Source organism: Myotis yumanensis, unplaced genomic scaffold (genome assembly GCF_028538775.1).
Source record: "Myotis yumanensis isolate MYYU_CA2020_CCGP unplaced genomic scaffold, mMyoYum1.0.hap1 SCAF_5, whole genome shotgun sequence".
In the NCBI taxonomy this organism is placed as follows: Eukaryota; Metazoa; Chordata; class Mammalia; order Chiroptera; family Vespertilionidae; genus Myotis; species Myotis yumanensis.
Window position 1 is genome coordinate 86,557,937 of NW_027223756.1, and position 23,149 is coordinate 86,581,085.

At 47.1% G+C, this 23,149-nt stretch overlaps 1 protein-coding gene and 1 long non-coding RNA gene across 6 annotated transcripts in view; one reads left to right on the top strand and one right to left on the bottom strand.

Annotated features, from left to right (window-relative positions):
• The window catches only part of ADGRL1 (adhesion G protein-coupled receptor L1), a 44,030-nt gene extending 35,960 nt beyond the window's left edge, over positions 1–8,070 (top strand). For 4 of the 5 annotated variants that reach the window (XM_070416177.1, XM_070416179.1, XM_070416178.1 and 1 more), the window contains 9 exons: positions 53–273; positions 414–480; positions 878–969; positions 1,522–1,690; positions 2,958–3,086; positions 3,267–3,363; positions 3,456–3,584; positions 3,758–3,775; positions 4,284–8,070. In XM_070416177.1, coding sequence (XP_070272278.1) covers positions 53–273; positions 414–480; positions 878–969; positions 1,522–1,690; positions 2,958–3,086; positions 3,267–3,363; positions 3,456–3,584; positions 3,758–3,775; positions 4,284–5,026 — 1,665 coding nt within the window. In that variant the 3' untranslated portion in view covers positions 5,027–8,070. The remainder of the gene's footprint in view (positions 1–52; positions 274–413; positions 481–877; positions 970–1,521; positions 1,691–2,957; positions 3,087–3,266; positions 3,364–3,455; positions 3,585–3,757; positions 3,776–4,283) is intronic. The other variant, XM_070416180.1, reaches the window with a different exon arrangement.
• On the bottom strand, positions 1,101–22,856 carry LOC139011015 (uncharacterized). The gene is made up of 3 exons (XR_011471579.1): positions 22,780–22,856; positions 19,901–20,004; positions 1,101–1,802 (listed from the first exon to the last, which is right to left on the bottom strand). It is a non-coding gene; the product is annotated as an uncharacterized lncRNA (long non-coding RNA).
• Positions 22,857–23,149: the final 293 nt, after the last annotated feature.

A 23,149-nucleotide genomic window follows, 5' to 3' on the forward strand; every position in this document is an offset into this window, starting at 1 on the left:
GAGAGGCCACCTGGCTGGGCAGCCCCTCATTTGTGGTGCCCTCGCCCCCCAGATTGCCTGCCCCATCTTCGCTGGCCTGCTGCACTACTTTTTCCTGGCTGCCTTCTCCTGGCTGTGCCTGGAGGGTGTGCACCTCTATCTGCTGCTGGTAGAGGTGTTTGAGAGCGAGTACTCCCGCACCAAGTACTACTACCTAGGTGGCTACTGCTTCCCAGCCCTGGTGGTAGGCATCGCAGCTGCCATTGACTACCGCAGCTATGGCACCGAGAAGGCGTGAGTGCCTCCCCCACCCCCATCTCTCCTCTTGCCTGGTTCCCTGCTCAACAGCAGGACCCTTGGGGCACTGGGCTCCTGGGGTCAGAGGGAGGGGCCCCCCCTCTGCCTCTATCTACCTGGCCCTGCTTCCTTTATAGTTGCTGGCTCCGAGTGGATAATTATTTCATCTGGAGCTTCATTGGGCCCGTCTCCTTTGTTATTGTGGTAAGCTGGAAGGTGGTACCCAGTACTGCGTCTCCATCCTTTATCCAGGCTAGCCTTGTCCCCGAGCAATCCCAGTCTCCCCAAGCCCTTGAAAACCATGGGAACTGAACAGCCAACCAGGAGGATGAGAGCACAGCGGGTCTGTAGAGCTCCAGCACTGAGGTTCACCCATCTAGGAGCTGGAATTTGAGCCCCTGCTCTATGGCAGGCTGTGGGCCCCATCTTTCCAATACTGGGAACCCTGTTAACCGACAGTTATACCAGTCAGTGAGCACCTGGGGCAGGTATTCCTGTAGAAAAGGCCCGGAAGAAGGAGGTCCAGGCTGAGACTTGGCCAGGAACTCACACCACAGGCAAAGCAATCCCAGCACAGCCCCTCCCCTTGTCCTGCCCCCAGGTGAACCTGGTGTTCCTCATGGTGACCCTGCACAAGATGATCCGGAGCTCATCTGTGCTCAAGCCTGACTCGAGTCGCCTAGACAACATTAAGTGAGCACCCCCTCCCTGCACCCCTGCCACAAAAACTCCACACTGGCCCGGCCTCTCCCAGGACTGTGTAAAATGTAGTGCTGTCACTCTGTTGTCACACAGTGTGATTTAAGGACAAAGATGGTGTTTTATTGTGTTCGTTATATATCTACCTAACGTGTATTAAAAAACCTGGCATTAGCACATTCAACCTGTGGTTTGGGGGACATAACTGAATAACTGCTTAGGACAAGACTGAATTCAAAAGTGAGTCTATTTCAGGGCAAGTTAAAGAGAAATAGGCAGCAAAAGATAATTTAAGGGCCTAGAAATAGGGCCAAAAGGATGAAAGATGCAGGGAATGACTGACCATTCACAAACCCCGACCCCCGACTTCTGCTTGCCCCTCAGGCCCAGGCTAGGCGGAAGTGTCGCTGGGCAGGCCATTATCCTGAGGCCTACTCACTTAGGTGGGTCTTTGCAGAGAGCGTCCAGGCCCAAGGAGGCCAACAGGGGAAGCATCACCACTAGCGGGTCTTTGATGTCCCTGTCTTCTCTCCCCACCCACCCCAGATCCTGGGCCCTGGGGGCCATCGCGCTGCTCTTCCTGCTGGGCCTCACCTGGGCTTTCGGCCTCCTCTTCATCAATAAGGAGTCGGTAGTCATGGCCTATCTCTTTACCACCTTCAACGCCTTCCAGGGGGTCTTCATCTTCGTCTTTCACTGCGCCTTACAGAAGAAGGTGAGGTCAGGGAGGAGGCCCAGGTAGCCTGCCTTCTGTAGGGACTTGTGTCTGCTGCAAGGGGAGCATGGGCTCAGCGTCTGGGAGGATTTAGCCAGGGGTGAAGAAGGATCTGGAAAAGAGCAGGATAGAGGACTGGAAGAGCAAGAAAGCAGGGTGGATTTGGGACATGGTGACGGCCTCTTCCCAGGGTGTGGGGCACCAAGCAGGCATACAAAATGGAGATGACCCTGGGCCCCATCCAGACAAATGTTTCCTACTTAAATAGTTATGAGACGAACTATGAGTTTTGTGGTGATAGAAAGTTTCCTTTTTAAATAAAACATGTTAAAATCTAAATCTTAAGAAAGTAAATGAAGGTGATAACAGAAGCAGAGGAATGTGGAGAGGGCATACAGGACTCAAGCCATGGAAACTGAGCCAAGGCATTTGTGTACTTGGTCCTGAAGGCAGTGGGGGGGGGCCCTGTCAGTGTTAGTCTCGGGAGACAGTGAGGTGGGTAAGGCTAAGGTTGGGATGGAGATACCAATCAGATTCCTGCAAGTTTGACTGTATCCTTCCTCCTCTTAAAACTGGCAGCTCCCATTGGACACACAGGGACAGTGACATCCTTATAGGAACCTCCAGGCACGCAAGGTCCAATCAGAGCCCCCCTCTGTTCCCTTTCTTCGAGCAGTGCCCTCCTCTGCCCTCTCTCAGACACCTAGACATGGACCGTCCTCATGGCTTGTTCCCTGCTCCTCCCCAGATATCACAGGGCCTGCTGTCTATTTCTCTCAAGTCTTTGCCGAAATGTCTGCTTCTCAGTGAGGCCTCTCCTGATCGATTTGAAATCTGCAAACCACCACCACCACCCCACACCCCCCAGCACTGCCTAACCCCCTCCCCAGCCATAGGTCCTTCGCAGCACCTAACACCATAGACATCCTACATTATGTACTGATGTTTGCATCTATGTTATGTCTCTGTCTACTAAAATAGCAGCTCTGAAAGGTAGGGCTTTATGTCCGATTTGTTCTGATTATCCCCGGAGCCTAAACCGAGCCTGACACATAACGGATATGCATTAAAGAGCTGTTGAGTCATTGAATGGATAAGAAACTGGTGGAGGTGAAGAACGGAAGATGGGCCTGAGCAAGGAAAGAGAGTCTACCTGGCTGGCTGCTGGGGGACTGAACAGGTTTCTGATGCCTGCTTGTAGCCTGGTCTCTGGACTCCTCTGAGTGGGGGCGCCTGCGACCAGCTGCCTGTTCTCCTCGCCCCCCAGGTGCACAAGGAGTACAGCAAGTGCCTGCGACACTCCTACTGCTGCATCCGCTCCCCACCCGGGGGGGCTCATGGCTCGCTTAAGACCTCAGCCATGCGGAGCAACACCCGCTACTACACAGGGACCCAGGTATCTGAGCTGGGACGGGCACTAGGCAGGCTCCCTGGGCTGAGTGTTAGACCCAGGAGCCCAGAGGCGGGGCAGTGCTTTGCCCAGGTCCTTGGTAGTGGTCATCAGGCGAGTGGTCTCAGAAAGTTTCTGGAGGGTGGGCAGCTTGAGGGTCCCCTTATGTCTGGGCTGTGTCCCCAGAGCCGAATCCGGAGGATGTGGAATGACACCGTGAGGAAACAGACAGAATCTTCCTTCATGGCGGGTGACATCAACAGTACCCCCACCCTGAACCGAGGTGAGACAGCATCCCTCGCCCCTGGCTCCAGTTCCTTGAGATTCCTGGCTTGTGTCTCCAAGCCGCCCTGTTACTTCTGACCTCCTGGGCAGGTACCATGGGGAACCACCTGCTGACCAACCCCGTGCTCCAGCCTCGTGGCGGCACTAGCCCCTACAACACCCTCATCGCCGAGTCAGTGGGCTTCAATCCCTCTTCACCCCCTGTCTTCAACTCCCCAGGTAAGAATACTCTAGTGCTGGGAGAGGGCAACAGCCCAGGTCAGGGAGTGTGGGGTCTGCATCCTGAGGGGTTTTCACTTGGGGTGCCCTCGTGCCTCCTGAACTGGAGCCTGGACTCAGCATTCCAAGCCCATTCATCTTCTTTCTTTTCCCTCCTGGCCTGGCACCTGCAGGGAGCTACCGGGAACCCAGTAAGTGAGACTTTCCTGGTAACATTTCCGAGGCTGGGAGGGGAACGAGACAGTGGCCTCCTTGGATGGCCTCACTTATTTAGGGAGGAGAACTCATAGAGTGCGTCCCCGTCTCGCCCCAACACACACCCACAAGCATATGCATGCAGTTTCTGGTTTGGCAGCTGGTTGGTGGTGTATTTGGGCTTCAGGTGGGGAATGAAGATGAGGGTCAAGCACAGGTTTCCCTCCCAGCCGGGGGCTCAGAATCTTAGCGGTGTGAGAAGACCTCCTCACCCCAGTCTTCTCACCGCTAAGATTCTGAGCCCCTGGCTGGGAGGGAAACCTGGGAAAACTGGTCTCCACCCCCTCTTCCACCAACCTGCATGACGGATGTCCCCACTGCCAATGAGGAAGAGAGGGAATGGAAGACCCCAGGGGCGGGGGTAAACCCAGGCAGCCCCACCTCACATGGCCTGGATCCTTCCCAATGCCTGCCCCTCCCTGAGCAGCCCCCTTCTGCCTGCAGAGCACCCCTTGGGAGGCCGGGAAGCCTGCGGCATGGACACACTGCCCCTCAACGGCAACTTCAACAACAGTTACTCCTTGCGAAGTGGGGATTTCCCTCCAGGGGATGGGGCACCTGAGCCACCCCGAGGCCGGAACCTGGCCGATGCTGCTGCCTTTGAGAAGATGATCATCTCAGAGCTGGTGCACAACAACCTGCGGGGTGGCAGCAGCGGGGCCAAAGGCCCTCCACCACCTGAGCCCCCAGTGCCACCTGTGCCGGGGGGTGGCAGTGAGGAAGAGGCTGGTGGGCCCGGGGGTGCTGACCGGGCGGAGATTGAACTTCTCTACAAGGCCCTGGAGGAGCCACTGCTGCTGCCCCGGGCCCAGTCGGTGCTGTACCAGAGCGATCTGGACGAGTCAGAGAGCTGCACAGCAGAGGATGGGGCCACCAGCCGGCCCCTCTCCTCCCCTCCGGGCCGGGACTCCCTCTATGCCAGTGGGGCCAACCTTCGGGACTCGCCCTCCTACCCGGACAGCAGCCCTGAGGGGCCCAGTGAGGCCCTGCCCCCACCCCCACCCGCACCCCCTGTCCCCCCTGAAATCTACTACACCTCGCGCCCACCAGCCTTGGTGGCCCGAAACCCCCTGCAGGGCTACTACCAGGTGCGGCGGCCCAGCCACGAAGGCTATTTGGCAGCCCCAGGCCTTGAGGGGCCAGGGCCTGATGGGGATGGGCAGATGCAGCTGGTCACCAGCCTCTGAGGGACCTCATGGACCGGGGGCCGGTAGCCCAGGCCAGGGAGGGAACCCTGAGTAGGGCTCTGAGGGGATAGGGAGACTGAAGGAGGCAGTGGCTGGTGGGCCACTCTCCAGGCATCCCTTGTCTGAGGGCCCTCAAGGCCTCTTGGGGGCCCTGCTGTGGGGACCTGAGGTGCAGGGTTCACAGACAGGGTTTCCCACCAGCCACACGCACCAGCTTACTTTGGGGGAAGTGCCATGAGGAGGAACCCAGAGGTCCCAAGGGGAATAAGGAAGGAGAAATTGGAAGGGTACATCTCACTCTTGACTTCCCCCTCCCCGCTGCTCTTCCTATCTGCTGGAGAGAAATGAGGGCTTTGGTGTCCCTGGACCAAAGGCCTTGCTAGATGGAACTTATCAATCTGCACCTCTTCCTGTAGTCAGAAATGCTGGGCTGCACCAGGAGGGAGCAATGGGAGCAGAAGGACAGATGGACAGGTTCCTCCTGCACTACAGTTCCCTGCTCCCTGGAGACTGGGGCCTCTGGCCCAGGAGATAAGCCCCAGGGCAAGAGGAATGGGCATTTGTGGCTGGTGGTGTAAAGGTTGAATTTTCTCTGAAGCTCCTTCCCTCTGCTCTTAGTCCCTGCCTCCCCAGCAAACCTGTCCCCTTTGCCCCCCTCAAGTGCACCCAATGACCCCCTCCCTTGGGGTGACTCCTGATGAAGCACAACTCCCTGAAGGGCCCCCAGCCCACAGGGGTGGCCATATTTGGGCAGTTCCAATCCTGTGGGCTTGGCTATCTGGGGAGCAGATTTTGGGTCTGGATCTCCCTGGGGAGTGGGTCCTGGGTTTGGATCTTTCCCTAGGGGGCCCTCTTTCCCTCCCTCTTTCCTCCTCTCCCATTGCTGTAAATATTTCAAAGAAATGGAAAAGACAAAAAAAAAAGAAAGAAAATTTCATCACTTGAAGCCACCAGGAGCCTGCGGCCCAGCCAGCCCGGGCTTTCTCCGGAGCAGAGCTATACCGCTGGGCCTTGGCAGCCTGGACTTCTCCGTGTACGTGTGCATCCCCAGCCAGGTGGGCGGCCACCAGAGCAGCTTTTTACAATCCAGAGACAGAAAAAATCTAGAAGCAACAGCGAAACAAAGAACCTGTTTCCTTCCAGGCACCTATTTCTGTTGCCTCCTTCCCTGCTCCGCCTGACCCTGGCATCAGTCAGCCCTCCTGGGGCGTGTACCTCACTGCCTGCCCCAGGACCGGGAACCTGTCTACCCCTCCCCTCCCCACTGGCCCAGGGGAGGCACCCCTCACACCCAAAGATGCTTTTGCCAAGATGGCTGTGCTGTCCCTTTGAGTTCCTGCCTCTTGTACATTGCTTCTGGAACTCTGGGCTGGGGATGAGCGGCTGATTTCCTGCCTGGAGAGGTTGATGGGGGAGGAAAATGAGGACAGCAGGGTTTGATGTGACTGAGGAAGGAGGACCAGGAATGATGAGGTGGTCTTGTTTGGGTGGGAGTGGGGGTGGTATAGGGCGCAAAGGTGAAATATCACCTTCCCTACCCTACACCCTCCAACAGAGGAGGCAAAGCAAGATACCAGGGCCTCCAGTCAAGACACCCATGTTCTGGGGGCTCAACCCTAAACCTGTAGGCCCTAAAGAAGTGTCAGGCTTGGACTGTCTCCTGAGTACCTCTTCTGGTCCCCTCTCTAGCCTGTCACCCTGGCCCTCCAGAACACACACACACACTCTGGGGGTAGCATAGTCCCATTGCCACACTAACAGCCCCATAATTGCCATTTCCTCAGGGGTGGCTCTCCACCTCTGCTCTGACCCCCTCGTCTTTTTTGCCACTTCCTCTTTTCTCACAAGTGCCATGAGTTTTCAAACATCTTTGGGTCTCAGTCTGCTGCTACCATGAACTTTTTGGGTTAAAGGGGAAGGGCTCTAGGGAGAAACTAGAGAAAAGGGACAGGTAGGTGGCTGGAGGGGCCCTTTTTGCTGCTAGAAAGCTCCTCCCTTCTGGGGAGCTGAGGCTGGCTTGTCCCCGTCAGGGGAGAAGGGGTCAGACCAAAGATGGTGGTTTGTCCTGTGTGGGAGTACATGTGTGGGGAGAAGGCAGTGTTGGGTTCCATCTCTAGCTTTTCCTGGCAGGGAGGCTTAACCCTGTTCACCAGAAGACCGTGGGTGAGTCTGGACCCAGAGAAGTAAGAGTGGGGATGATCTCGTCCAGATGGCTCTGTGAGGAGGATGGGAACCAGCTCTGTGGCCTGCCTTGGTTTCAAGAGGGGCAGTTAGAGGTCTGCCAAGAGCTGGCAGGAGACGGGTAAATGGAGGAGTTGGCCTGACACCAAGAGGACTGGGAAAGTTAGCAGGGTGGGAGAGTTTCCAGGGGAACTGGAGGCATGCAAGGAGTCCCCCATCATCTCCCTGCCCAGCCCTTTTATCTCCAGACACGGACAATCAAGGGGAGAGAGGGTAAGTGGGTCCCTTGGTTCCCATTCCAGCCAGGTTCACCAAGGTGAGTTCCTAGGCCTCAAAGCTGTGTGGCAGGGCCCCCTGGTGGGGCTGAACACCACTGCAGCACAGTGCAAAACCACCCAGAGCCCAGGTGTCCATCCCCGCACCCCAACCAGACCTGGTGCCTTGACACCCCCACCCCAGCTGGGACGGTATAGAGAAGAAAGGGTCTTGGTTTCCTCTCCTATTTCCTTCCTTGAATTCATTTGCTTCTCAATATTGTTAATTTTTATCTGGGGTGGTTTTGTTTTGTGGGTGTTTTTTTTTGTTTGTTTCCCTTGCCTTCCTTACTGTGTCTCCACCTCTTTCCATTTTTCTCGCTGTCTCTATGTTCCTCTTCTTTCAATTTCTCTGTCCATTTGGGCCTCCCCTCCTCCATGCCCCCAGTCCCTCCTTGGTCTCCTTTTCGATATGCCAAACCAATTTTGGGTCGAGTGCATTTAACGAGAACAAAACAAAAGGCTCATAACAACAAGAACGTTTCAGAAAAAAAGTTTTAAAAAATTGTTGAGTCAAAAAAACAATAAAGAAAATAAGATTTCTTGGAATGACGAGTGGTGTGACTCATTGAGGGGTGAGAAACCAGTGAGTGAATCTGCACTGAGCACCCACCTGAGGCTCTGACACTGAGGAGCCTGCACTGTAACATTTAGAACCCATGGCAGAGGCCTGGAGTCACAGAACCAGAACCCACTCAGAACTTGGTAGGTTCTTGGGCCTGGCTGAGCAGCAATTCAGGTACAGTTTTTCGTTGAACACTAGGGTGGGTAAAGGTTATTAAAACTCCACTTTAAAGACAAGGAAACTGAAGCTTACAATATCTAGATGCACACCCTAGTCTCTCTGGGCCAGGCAACTGTGCCATGTGTCTAGAGAAGCCCTTCCTGGCCTGGACATACTAATATGTCCACAGGTTTTATTAGAGCAAAACGGAATTTTACGATGTGCCTGTCTGGATTCCTAGACGCCCCCCCCCCCCCCCCACACACACACACACTACTGAAATGGCGCTTTTTCTAAAGTGACAACACAATGGATTTGCAGCATGTGTATTTCGAATTCTTAAAACTGCCAGTGAATAGAGAAATGACCACTCAAACAGTGAAAGTATCTCCACGCTCCTCTGCCCTCAACAGCACACTTCCCCGTTTCTCCTCCCATCTCCCCAGCCACTCCTTCCCAGTCCTGGTGGCTGGTGCCTTCTCATCTCTTGACCTCTTAATGTTGGCAAGGCCAGGAGCTCAGCCTTAGACCTTTTCCCTACCTACCTTGGGAGAGCTTGTCCCATCTCATGGTTTTAAATGCTATCTATATGCTGAGGAGTCCTGAACATAGAGCTCTAGTCTAAACTACCTTGAGCTCCAGATTTACATTCATCCAACATCCCACTCCACATCTACCCCTGGGTGTCTGTTAGGATCTCAAACTTAATCTGTCCTAAACCGGATTAAATTCTTGACCACCACTCCCCAGCTCCTCCCAAATGCTTTCCCACCTCAATGGCAAGTCCATCCCAAGACTCAAGCTAAAACTTTCAGCTTCTCTTGAACTCATCTCCTTGTTTCATACTCCACATCTATTCTGACAGTAAATGCATCAGCAGCTCTAACATTAAAATATCCAGCATTGCCCTAACTGGTTTGGCTCAGTGGATAGAGCGTGAGCCTGCGGACCCAGGGGTCCCAGGTTCGATTCTGGTCAAGGGCATGTACCTTGGTTACGGGCACATCCCCATTAGGGAGCGTGCAGGAAGCAGCTGATAGATGTTTCTCTCTCATCGATGTTTCTAATTCTCTATCCCTCTCCCTTCCTCTCTATAAAAAATCAATAAAATATATTTTTAAAAAATCCAGCATTAACTAGTTCTCACCACTTTGGTTCAAGCCAACCCTGTCTTTCTCTAGGACTACTGCAGCAGGCTCCTTACTAGCTCCTCTGTCCCCCTTCAGGCTTTTCTCAACACAGAAACCACAGAGATCTTGGTAAGCATATTTTGTCCTTCCTTGGCTCAAAACTATCCAATGGCCTCCTCTTTCACCCAGACGAAAGACTAACAACACAATCACTGACAAGGCCCTATAGAGCTCATTCCCATGGCTCCCCTCCTTCCTTCCATGCCAGCCGCACTGGGCTCCTCATCTGCAAACATGCAGGCACTCTCCTGGCTGCCTCAGGGCCTTTGCACTGGCTGTTCTAGCAGAGCTTTTGCAAATCAGAGCTTCCTAGCAGGCTCTTCGATTTAAACTGCTATTGGCCATTCCAGAACTTCCTAAACCTGGTCTTGCTTTATCTCTCATAGTTCTCCCATCTCACAAACTATCCTTTTTGCTTGTTTACTGTCTGCCTCCCCAATTAGAAGGTAATATAGAATGGTGTTTTTTTAATGCTGTTCCAGTTTCTAGCATAGCATCTGGCACACAGGTGATCAATACATATTTGTTAAACAATAAAAAGCTGACTTGAACATAAGAACCAGAGTGAACCTGAGATGAGAGCTAAGAATGATGGAAGTTGTGAATGGGAGTTTCTATCTCTCAGTTCCCACACCTCTCTCACCATGTGATATTAAGTTTTTAATTCAACATGGCCCTGAAACCTAACTTCACTATTTTAGCGGTGTCCAACCCAAGAAAAGGCAAAATCTGTTCCTATGCTGGAAAAGGAACTGATTCTACTGGATCTACTGAGAGAGTCCCTGTGAGCCAATTCAGGAGCTTTATGGGTAATTAATAAACTATATGTGGTTTTGACCTCATAGTCTGATTTTAAAATAAAATCCTGGCCTAAGATAACAACACGGCCTGTTCTTCTGCCATTGTGTCCTTTACCTTCTCCAGCCCTACACACGCTTACCCACTACATAAACAGTAGAAATCTGCGGGGCTGGACAACTGATGACCCTCAGGTAGCTGTTAGTGGCATGGATTTGCACATACACAGGAATAACTTTTATATTGAGATTTATCATTTCAAAGCTCTTTTCTACATTTCACCTTACTTATTACAAGGTATATATTATTATCCTTATTGATCAGATGAGAAAACTGAGGTTAAAGTGATTACATGACTTACTTAAATAAGATTACTAAGCAAGTTTACAGTGCCTACACCCTCTAGATCAGTGGTTCTCAACCTTGGCTGCACATTAGAATCACCTGGGAATCTTTTTAAAATCCTGATTTCTGGGCCTCATCCTCCGGAAATTCTGTTTGTTACTAATGTTGTGGCCTCACCCCATAACAAAGAAACAGAATTTCCGGAGGAGGAGGAGGCCCAGAAATCAGGATTTTAAAAAGATTCCCAGGTGATTCTAATGTGCAGCCAAGGTTGAGAACCACTGCTCTAGATACTTTACATATGCTATCCAATTTAATGTTTTCAATGACCCAGTGAGGCAGGTGTTACTTAGCCCCATTTATAGCTGCAGACACTGAAGCCCAGAAAAGTTAGAGAATATCCCCACGATAGTTAGAGAATATACCCACATTCACTCAGCTAATAAGAAAGTGCTGCACCAGGCCTCCATCTTGGTCTTCAGATCCCAGGGCTGCCTCTAGGGCTATCTGCATGCAGCCGCAGTTGCCCACTTCTCATCACTGCCCACCAACCCCACTTGGCACACAATAAAGGAGGCTGACAATCTGGCTCCCAGAGTCAGAGGAAATGCCCACTGACTACACCTGATGGTCCCTACGTAGCTAGTAGTAGGACTGTCCAGGGTGGACCCATGGGAATCAAGCTAAAGGGAAGGCATTCATTCAGAGCAACAGAAGAGTCTTTTCAGATCCCCAAAGGACCGAGAGCACTGGGGGCCCCTGGCCTTGAGAAAACCTCTTCTCTCCCACAAACTCTTGGGAAAGCCTTGGGGAGCTGGGCTGAGGATGGACCTCTATCCCACAACATTTCAAGCTTAGTCGGGTCCTCTCTTACCCTTTCAAACATGGCAGTCATGGAAACCAGCAGTGATGACAGGCACCTGCTGGCTTTTCCCTTCCTATTTATATCAATCACTTTTCACTTAACCTGGACTCTCCTTGACCAAAACCCTAATAACTGCTACTCTTTTCTATCTGTCCTGTCCTACTGTCTTCCACCAGCCTCTGCCTCTGACCAAACAATCCCAGCTTCTCACAACTGAAGTCCTCACTTTAAGACAGTGGTTCTCAACCTTCTGGCCCTTTAAATACAGTTCCTCGTGTTGTGACCCAACCATAAAATTATTTTCGTTGCTACTTCATAACTGTAATGTTGCTACTGTTATGAATCGTAATGTAAATATCTGATATGCAGGATGGTCTTAGGTGATCCCTGTGAAAGGGACGTTCGACCGCCAAAGGGGTCGCAACCCACAGGTTGAGAACCGCTGCTTAAGCCAACCAGTCCTCTCCTGGGAATCAATCCTAAGGAATCACACATGGGCATGAAGACTCAGCAGCAAGAAGATTCACTGGAGTCAGGCTTTTAAGAGTGAAACATAAAGAATAATCTAAAATTTCAGTATAAAAATAGTTACATAAATGATGTACATCAATACAAACAGAATAAATAAATAAATAATACAAACAGAATACCATGTAACAATTAAAAACGATGATGTAGCCCTACCCAGTTTGGCTCAGTGGTAAGACTGTTGGCCTGCAGACTGAAGGGTCTCGGGTCCAATTCTGATCAAGGGCATGTAACCTCAGTTGCAGGCTCGATCCCCGGCCCTGGAAGGTGCATGTTCAGGAGGCAGCCAATGTGTCTCTCTCATGTCTCTCCCCTCCTTTCTATTCTCTCTAGAAATCAATGGAAAGATACCCTCGGGTGAGGATTAACAAAACAAATCAAAAGATGTAAAAGAACATTAAATGACATGGAAATATATTCATAATACTAAGTGTAAAAAGGATATAAAAGACTGCCCCAGTTTAAAAAACATATATGCAAAAAGTGTGTATACATATATAATTGTGTGTGTGCACAATATATGCAGAATATAAAGTTATACATTAAGAGATTAACAGTTTACCAGTAGTGGATAAATTTTTTAAATATATTTTTATTGATTTTTAAAATGTATTTTTATTGATTTCAGAGAGAAAAGGAGAGGGAGAGAGACAGAAACATCAATGATGAGAGAGAATCATTGATCAGCTGCCTCCTGCACACCCCACACACTGGGGAGGAAGCCGGCAACCTGGGCATATACCCTGACCAGGGATGGAACTGTGACCAGCCAGGCGTGACTTTTAGAGACAGAGGAAAGGAGAGGGAGAGAGAGAGACAGAAACATCAATGTGAGCGCAACTGGTCTGGCTCAGCAGTTGAGTACTGACTCAGGAATCAAGAGGTCACCAGTTCGATTTGGGGTCAGGGCATATGTCCAGGTTGCAGACTCAATCCCCAATAGGGCAGCCAGCCGATCGATGATGCTCCTCTCTCATCAATGTTTCTATCTCTCTAACCCTCTCCTTTCCTCTCTCTAAAGATCATTAAAAAAAAAGAGTGGTGAGCCCTAGTCGGTTTGGCTCAGTGGATAGAGCATCGGCCTGTGGACTGATTCTGGTCAAGAGCTTGGTTGTAGGCTCCTCCCCCGCCCAGGCCCCAGTTGGGCTTGTGCAGTAGGCAACCAACTGATGTGTTTCTCTCACATCAATGTTTCTCTCTGTCTTCCCCTTTCTCTTCCACTCTCTCTAAAAATCAATGGAGAATTAAAAAAAAAAAGTGGTGAGTACTTAACAAAAAAAAAATCAATGAGAAACATCAACAGGGATCAGCTGCATAGGTCGACCTCCTGCATAGGTCAACGCTCAACCACTGAGCTACACTGGCATGGCAGTGCTGTAATGGGTAATTTTTACTTTCTTGCAACTCTGTTGTTTTTGCTTTAAACATATATTACTTTTGTAATAGGAAAAAGTATTTGTGTGTCCTACTTTCTGTGGAAGAACAAAGACCAAGAATAACCAATATAAATGGAAGAAGAAAAGAACAAGGTGGGGAACTAGCCCTGCCAAGATTGGTTATGGTGTGATAATATTTAAGATGATGTGTTGGCACAGGAAGAGAAAAACAGGCCAATGAAGAGACCTGTGACTAGATGGAAACTTGCTCTAGACAGAGGTTATAAGTCACTAAGAAAAGAACAGATTAGTCTAGAGGAGCTCAAATTTTGTAGTATAGGGATTCCGTTATCCTCTTAAAAATTAACAAGGATGGGGTGGGGGGATGACTAGGCAAAGCCCCAAAGATTTCAGGTCTGTGAAAAAAACTCTGTATGAGACTATACACATGTCATACATTTGTCCAAACCCATAGAATGTACAACACAAGAGTGAACCCTAATGTAAACTATGGACCTCATGCTCTGATAACGATGTGTCCACACAATTTATCAATTGTAACAAATGTACCACCCTGCTGGGGAAGTTAAAGGAAGAGGCTACGCATGGGGGATTAGGGGGTGGGCTGTGGGTATAGGGGAAATCTCTGTAACTTACTCTTAATTTTGCTGTGAACCTAAAGCTGCTCTTAAAAAATTAAGTCTTTTTAAAAAATTAATGAGAAACCTAAAGAGTTATTGTTTATAGGCATAGGGTTTATTTCTATTTATATTGACTGATCTGGAAATTAAAACTGATTTAAAAATTAAATACTTAACTAACTTAAATTCGCTAATAAGTTTATTAAATGTTAACATAAATAACCTATAATTAAAATATATTTATTTATTTACTTATAAACAAAGCAGTGAAAAGAATGGCATTATTTTACATTTTTGTAAAGCTCCTACTAGCTTAATGGAAGACAGCTGGGTTCTCACATAGGCTACTGCAATCAATCTGTTACAATATGCTGTTTTGGTTGAAGAATATGAAGAAAATCCAGCCTTACATTGATAAATAGTTGTAAATGGAGAAGTATTATAGCCTTTTCAGCTAATTGAGGATATTCTACTCTGTTACTACACCAAAACTCAAGTGGCGGTGTATTAAAGTTAGTTACAATGTGGAACAGGAAACTGTATCAATTTATTGCATTACATTGAAACATATCTGTCATGCAGTTTTAATTGATCTTTCCCCTATCATGCTTTTGTAACATCATACATTGGTCTTTGAGAAAATACTGACCTACTACTGAGTTATTACATTTCACTACACAATATTTTTAAAGTCTTTATTTGCAAATATCATCATTGGTTTCATCAAAAAGCTTTTAAATACTGAAAAGTTGCCAGATTCATGGTAGTGAATAAAATTTTCCCAAATATCTAAGTTTTGCTTGAAAGCTTGAATTTTATCATGGGCAACCATAAGTTGTCCTTGCAGTGACCAGCTCACTTCATTCATTTCTGAGAAAATATCTGCCAAATATCCTAATCTGAGTAACCATAGTCTGTCATTCTTTCAAGTAAAAATGATGCTCCATGAAAAAAGTTGCCAGTTTTATCTCAACTCAAACAACTGTACAAGTATATTACCTAAACTGCCATCATTCTTCCATGCACTAGAAGTGCTCTATGCAAACTTCCTTTGCCACCATACTGAATATGAAAAAGACCTGCTGCAGAGCTAAAGCTTTAACACAATTACTACTTTTCATTGCTTCTTCAAAGGTAGTATTCTTAAGTGAAAGTATTTTGTTTAACATTGAATGTGTGGGGGTGAGGAATACAATAACAAATACTGCTAGCGTTTGGTGACATTGCATTGATTTCTGCTAAGGTGCCAGCAGTTTTTACCCACCATTGCTTTTATACCAATAATGCACATGATAACACAGCACAAATGACAAAGGCAAATAACTCCTTTAAATTATTATGAAAAGAGTTTATATTCTGGACCCTCTAAAAGACTCTTGGGGATCCACAGAAGGTCACATTTTGAGAACCACTGGATTAGTCAATAAATGGAACCAGGACAAGTGGTTATCCATGTGAAAAAAATAAAAACAAAGTCCAGGCAGATTTTTTTTAAAAGCTAAATATGAAAAGTATAACTTCCAGAAGAAAACACAATAGGATACCTTATTAATCTCAAGGTAAGATTTCTTAAGCAAGGCAAAAAACCCCCCACAAAATATATGTTGCTAATTCTGATGACATTTAAAATCTACACTAATAAAAGAGAAACATGCAAATTGGTGTCTGCTACGCTCACCAGCCAATCAGGATGACTATGCAAATTAACCCAACAAAGATGGCAGTTAATTTGCATACACAGGCACAGAGCAAAGACTAAAGACAACTGAACACTGAAGAGGCTTGGCTTCTCCGCTGCGGCCAGAGCGAAGGCCTGGGTCCCGGGTGCCGGAGAAAAACTGGTGCCGGCAGCCAGGGGAAGGAAGGCCTATTGCACGAATCTCTTCATGCATCGGGCCTCTAGTAATAATAATAAATTCCGAACATCAAAAGTCTCCTGAAATTTGCCTTTTCATAAAAATCTCAGATGTGAGAAGAACTCCTGAACTGAGTAAGATGATGACAACCCAGTAGGAAAATGGGCAAAGATATGAACAGGCAATTAACAGAAGGCAGTCAATCAATAAGCACATGAAAATAGCTCAACCTCACAATAATCAAGGTAATGCAAACTGAAACCACTAATTCACATCCATCAAAAGACAAAAATGTAAAAATCTGATAAAATCAGGTATTGATGAGGACACTGAGCAATAACAATACTGGTGATGTGAAGTGAAAACTGGGATGATCATTTTGAAGAGCAAATTGTCAATATTTAGTAAAGGTGAGTACTCCCATAACCCATAAGCCAGCAATTCAACTCCTAGGTAAGTATCCTAGAGAAACTCCTGCATGTGTACACAAGGAGACATACATAACAATGAACACTGTAACACTGTTTGTAATAGAAATCTGAAACACCTAAATATCAAGGGGTGACTGCCCAACAAAACTTTCTATGATCATGAAAGTGTTCTCTATCCATGCTGTCCAATGCAGTAACCACTAGCCACAGGTGCCTATTAAACATATGAAATTTGGTTAGTGTGACTGGGAAAATAAATGTTTTAGCTGTAGGTGGCTAGTGGCTACATCAGAAAGCACAGATTTCTAGCAGTAAAAATAAATGAGTTAGAGCTACATACATGTGTCAACATAGATAAATCTCAAAGCATTATATTGGATGAAAAAAGCAAGTTTATAAGTTAGGGCAGGGACTAGAATGAAGCAAGTGATGTGTCTAGGGTGAACATTTTAGGAGGCACTCACCCTCAAGATCATGCAAGTACATGTTGGACACTTAAGTGACCCTGGGAGTGAGCATGTCAAATTTGGTACCCTATGTGCCTTGCTTGCCTTACCCTAGATCCAGCGCTGTCAGGATATACATCCAGTATGATATTGTGTCAAGGTTCCCCAAGATCACCTCCAGGTTCAATGATTCTTTAGGAAAACTCGCAGAATTTAGCATGAAAGAATACAAAGCAAAATTAGCCAAGGAAAAAGACACATGGGGTGAAGTCTAGAAGAAACCGGGTGCAAGCTTCCTCAAATCCTCTCCTAGCGGAGTCACATGAGACACTTAGTTCCTGGAGTAGAGCTGTGGCAACTTGTGTGAAATGTTGTCGACCAGGGAAGCTCATTAGAAACTCAGTGCTAAAATATTTATTGGGGTTTGATCAAGTACCAAAATTTCAAGCTCCAGAAAGAAAGCAGGTGTTTAACGTAAACCACAATGTACAAATAGGTAAGGCACCACAAGCCACTCTTATTATTTAAGAACTAGAGGCTCAGTCCACGGATTCGTGCAGCAGTGGGGTCCCTCAGCCTGGCCTGTACCCTCTTGCAATCTGGGATCCCTTGGGGGATATCGGAGAGCCGGTTTGGGCCCAATCCCCACAGGCCAGGCAGAGGGACCCCACCCAGTGCATGAATCCGTGCACCGGGCCTCTAGTATGCATATAAGATCTTTGGTTAATCTCTTCTCGCCCTTCCCTCTCCTCCCTCCCTTCTGAGATTCATCAGTCTGTTCCATGTTTCCATGCCTGTGGTTTCCGCTCCTGCGTTGAGTGTTTGCCCCCTCGTGGTCAATGCACGTCATAGCTACTGGTCAGCTGGTCAAACGATCAGATGGTTGCTTAGGCTTTTATATATATAGACTAGTGGGAACCCTCCTAAAATCCAAGTTCCTAGGCACCAGCCAAGGACTAACACTGCCAATAGGACTTTCCAAGAATAGTGGTCTTAGGTCTGTTAGGTTAACTCTTTTTTTTAAAAATGTATTTTTATTGATTTCAGAGAAGAAGGGAGAGGGAGAGAGAGAAACATCAATGATGAGAGAGATTCATGGATCAGCTGCCTCCTGCACACCCACTACTGGGGATCAAGTCCACAACCCAGGAATGTGCCCCATCAGGGAATCAAACCATGACCTCCTGGTTCATAGGTCAACCCTCAACCACTGAGCTACACCAGCTGGGCAGGTTAACTCTTTTTTGCACTTATATCATTTATATAAAACTAGAGGCTTGGTGCACAAATTTGTGCACAGGTAGGGTCCTTGGCCTGGCCAGTGATTGGAGCCAATTGGGGCCACCTCACCCAGTCCCAATCGGGAGGGGAGGGACCATGGAGATTGACTGGCTGTGAGAGGTTGGCTGTGGGAGTGCATTGACCACAAGGGGGCAGCTCCTGCATTGAGCGTTTGCTCCCTGGTGGTCAGTGCACATCATAGCAACCAGTCGACTGGTCGTAACAGTCACTTAGGCTTTTATGTATATAGATTATAGAACATGATATACAATACTATATATTGTTTAAAGACATATGCATATAAAGATATACAACAGCCCTAACTGGTTTGGCTCAGTGGATAGAGCGTCAGCCTGCAGACTCAAGGGTCCCAGGTTCGATTCCGGTCAAGGGCATGTACCTTGGTTGCGGGAACATCCCCAGTGGGGAGTGTGCAGGAGGCAGCTGATCGATGTTTCTCTCTCATCGATGTTTCTAACTCTCTATCCCTCTTCCTTTCTCTCTGTAAAAAAACAATAAAATGTATTTTTTTAAAAAAAGATATACAACATGCACAGAAAAATAAACACCAAATCCAGGGTTGTAGTTACATTGGAGGGAAAGGAGAAAGGAGTAGGTTTGAGGCAGGGGCCTTTCAATTGCATCCCTAATGTTTTACTTCTTAATCTGGGCAATGAGTAAAAGTGTATTTTGTTTGAGCACTTCTTATAGTTTTTCAAGAGTGTGCACCTGAAATATTACATAAGAATGAAGACTTAACTACTTATTACTATGTAGTACTAACAGCTCATGTTTATTGTTTTTCACATTCCAGGTAGTATGCTAAGCCTTTTATATGGATTTATTCTTTTTTAAAAAATCTACTGAAGATTTTGTGTGAGGCCCTATCCTAATCTCCAAAAATACATTGAGAGGTCAATGTGAGGCAGGTTAAGATCTCTGTCCACAGCCAGCTTTTGATCTGTTAAGGGATGATGAACGATAACAAGCACAACTCAAAACCAACATTAAGTACAGATCCTGAGATAATAAAGCTGGGTGATGTGATTAAGGAAGAGCCACTTTAACGGGTAGTCCAGGAAGGCTTGAGAGGGACATTTGAGTTGAACCATAAATGGTGAGAATGAGACAACCATACAATTATCTGAAGGAAGCAGATTCCAGACAGAGGGAACAGCAAGTGCAAAGCCCTGCAGCAGGAATAAGCTTGCGCTGAAAGACAAGCCAGCAGGGCTTGAAAGTGGTGACAAGAGGGAGTCTGTTAGATGAGGCCTGCAGAGGTCAACTGAGGTCACCCTGCAGGGCCTCCTAAGCCACAGTAAAGATCTTAGGTTTCATTCTAAGTATGATAAGCCTTTGAAGGTTTTAAGCAGAGTAATGACATGATCTGGTTTACAAATTAGTATTATTCAGCCAACTATATGGAGCCATTTTCTTTATTAGCACCACCCGGTTGTTGAGCTTTCCCAGGGGCTATGAAAAGGGTGAGACTGGGGATAAAGGAAAACAGTTCCACAATGAAAAAGGAAAACTACAAAGTTGGAATGAATAGATGTTTAATAAAATATCTAGAAAATGTAACATTATGGCAACTTCAGTCATCATTAAATTTAGTATTCATAAACAATCAAATTACATTTGGAAATAATTTGAAAATTAGATTTTCCTGAGTCACAAAAATTTCCAAATAGGCTCAATGATTGCCAAGAAATCACAGCCATCACAAATGTGAATTTTCTTGTAGCCAAGTAATTTCAAAGGCAAAAATTTTTTTCATTTTTTAACGCAAAAAAAACATTGTTTTAAATTAATGTGACATGTATGCCATAGCCCATGTGGCTCAATGGTTACAGTGTCGGCCCACTCACCAAAGGGTCAAGGGTTCCATTCCCACATACCTGGGTTGCAGGTTCGATCCCTGGTTCCAGTCGCCATGCCTGTGGGAAGCAACCAGTCGATGTGTCTCTCACATCCACTACTTCCTTACTCTCTTTCACCCTCCCTAAAAATCAATGGAAAAATATCCTCAGGTAAGGATTAACAAAAAAATAAAAACAAAAAAATTGATGCGACATGTAGATACAAAAATATATGTAGCCTGAAGACTCTAGGGGGGCCCAGAGGTGGCTGGATAAGAAATGCTAGTAAGCTGGATCAGTGCTATTCAGGCCTATACTCTGTGTATGAACACTGTCCAGGGCAGCGGACCACCAGTTGGCAACCACTGATCCAGGGGACCTTCTTCTCTGAGAAGAGGATATTTAAACAGCGAGATATAAATGACAAGAAGGCACCAACCATCCCAAGAACTAGAAGAGAATCTAGTTAGAGGTTCTGAGCTGGGAGTGCTATGTCAGATTTTTAAGGAACAAAGAGAGGGTCAATTTGGCCGGCCTGAAGTTGGGGCTTGTGGGTTGTAGGAAACAAAGCATGTAGAGTCTTAAAGACAATACAGTAGTGCCCCCTTAGCAGAGGCGGACAGTTCCAAGATCCCCAGAGGATGCCTAAAACTATGAATACATACTAGTATATATCCCTAAATATACTGTTATTTCCTATACACACATGCCAGTGATAGTTTAATTTCTAAATCAGGCACAGTCAGAAATTAACAATAACTAATAATAAAACAGAACAATTATAATGATTACTGTAATAAATGTTATGTGAATAGGGGGGGTGTCTCTGATATGCTAGATCAGTGATTTTCAACATTTTTCATCTCATGGCACACATAAACTAATTACTAAAATTCTGCGGTACACCAAAAAATATGTTTTATTGATCTGACAAAAAATATATAGGTATATTTTTGATTCATTTGCATCAGATGACTATTGTTGTGTTGGCTGTTGTCATTTTTTTATTTGACAATCTAAGGGAAAAGTGGTCAGTGCCCCTGACTCAATAGTCAGGTATTACGTGTATAATTTTTACATTTTTATTGATTTGAGAGAGAGTAAAAGAAAAATATCAACGTGAGAATGAAACATTGATCGGTTGGTTGCCTTCCGCACACTCTGACCAGGAATTGAACCTGCAACCTGAGTATGTGCCCTGATCGGCAATCGAACCTATGACCCTTCAGTGCATGGGACGATGCCCAACCAACAGAGCCACATCATCCAGGGCGAGATTTCACTTTTCATCATGATAATCAGAACAGTGCACTATTTAAAACATGAATTGTTTATTTCTGGAATTTTCCATTTTATATTTTCGTACCAAGATTGAGGCAGGTAACTGAACCATTGAAAAGCAAAGCTGTGCATGGGGGCAGTGGAGCCAAAGGGGTGACTGTGTTCTCATCCTGAGAAAAATAGAAAATCACTCGCATTATAAGCAGGAGAGTGACTAATCCAATTTGATCTTTGCTGTCCAATAATACAATAGCCACTTGCCATAAGGGCTCATGAGCAGCTGAATATAGCTACTTCCATTGCTAAACAGAACTTTCCATGTCACTTAATTTTAGTTAACTAACATTTCAATTTAAAAACCAATATGCAATTGAGCTCATGGAACACTTTACATGGGAGGGCTTGGGCATGAGAATTTACATTTTCAACTGTAAATGTTATAAAACTTAAAGCCAGATCAACTATTTCTGATGAAAATGTAGCTGTAGCCTTGACCGGTTTGGCTCAGTGGATAGAGCGTCAGCCTGGGGACTGAAGGGTCCCGGGTTCGATTCCGGTCAAGGGCATGTACCTTGGTTGTGGGCACATCCCCAGTGGGGGGTGTGCAGGAGGCAGCTGATCGATGTTTCTCTCTCATCGATGCTTCTAACTCTCTATCCCTCTCCCTTCCTCTCTGTGAAAGATCAATACAATATATTTTTTTAAAAGAAAATGTAGCTGTAAAAAGAATGGGATTTCACAGACCTTGTGCAGAGTAAAATAATGTAAGTTACCTCATTTGTATTTTTTATACCCACCACCTCTGAAATATTTTGGTTATACTGGATTAAATACAACATTTTTTTTAAATCCTCGGGAGCAATGACCTCTTTTTCCTTAAATTGTCAGGATATTTTTTCCATTGAGTTTTAGAGAGAGTGGAGGGGAAGAGGGAGTGTGGGAGAAAGAAACAAAGATGTGAGAGAGACACATCCATTGATTGGTTGCCTCCCGCACATGCCCCAACCGGGTCGGGGATCCAATCTGCAACGGAGGTACATGCCCCGGACCAGGAATCGAATCCAGGGCCCTTCAGGTGCGCCGACCTACGCTCTAACCACTCATCCACCCACCCACTCACACATGTGTTTTGATGTTGTTTTTAAACTTTTTAAAATCGTAGTTACTAAACAAATTAAGATTAAGTATGTGGCTTGAGTTATTTCCATTGGTCGCGGGTGGGAGCAGAGAGAGCGGGTGCGGAGGCGCCAGGAGTCTTCCTGGCAGGGGCAACGGTGGCCCGCAGGCATGGAAATGGAGACAAGTTTCTCGATGTATTATGAAGTCAAAGTGACTTCATAATTGTTTTTGTGATTAATCACTATGCTTAAACATCAACGATGAGACCCTTCACTCCAGCAGAGGCTGGACTCGAACTCCTACTTAACAGCGGTGTGCACCTGACACGACTCCCAGCGGCCCACGAGGAGCGAGGGAGGGATTCGAACTGGGCTGACAGCCAGGTCCCGGGCCCCGGCGCCGCAGTACCGCTGCTCCATCTACCTTCAGGGGTGAGTCACAATGTTCACAACGGACTCCGCCGCCGCTGGGCCTAAGGGGCCAGGAGCCCCTCAGAGAAGCTCCTAGTTAACGCTCACCTGTTGACAGGCGCCGAGGCTGCAAACACCCCTTCTTTCTCCTCACACCCCGCTCCACCGCGCCGGCGGCCGACTTCCGCTCCTTTCTCACGAATCCCAAGCCAAGTCTTCCTGTCCTCCCGCCCCGCGAGACTACTCAGCCAATAACCTCTCAAAAATTCTGCTTTATCACCGCCCATTCTCACCTGCCAATAACCGCGGACTCGAGCACCGCCCTTCCCGCCCTCTTAAGCGAGCGCCGCGCGCCACCGCTCGGCAGTTGGCGGCGCTGCTCCGCTTGAGATGCGTCTCCCGGAAGGGTTATGCGAAGGGCGGGCCACGCTGATGCGGGAACCCTCAGGATTGGCCGACAGGAACCTGGCGCTCTGAC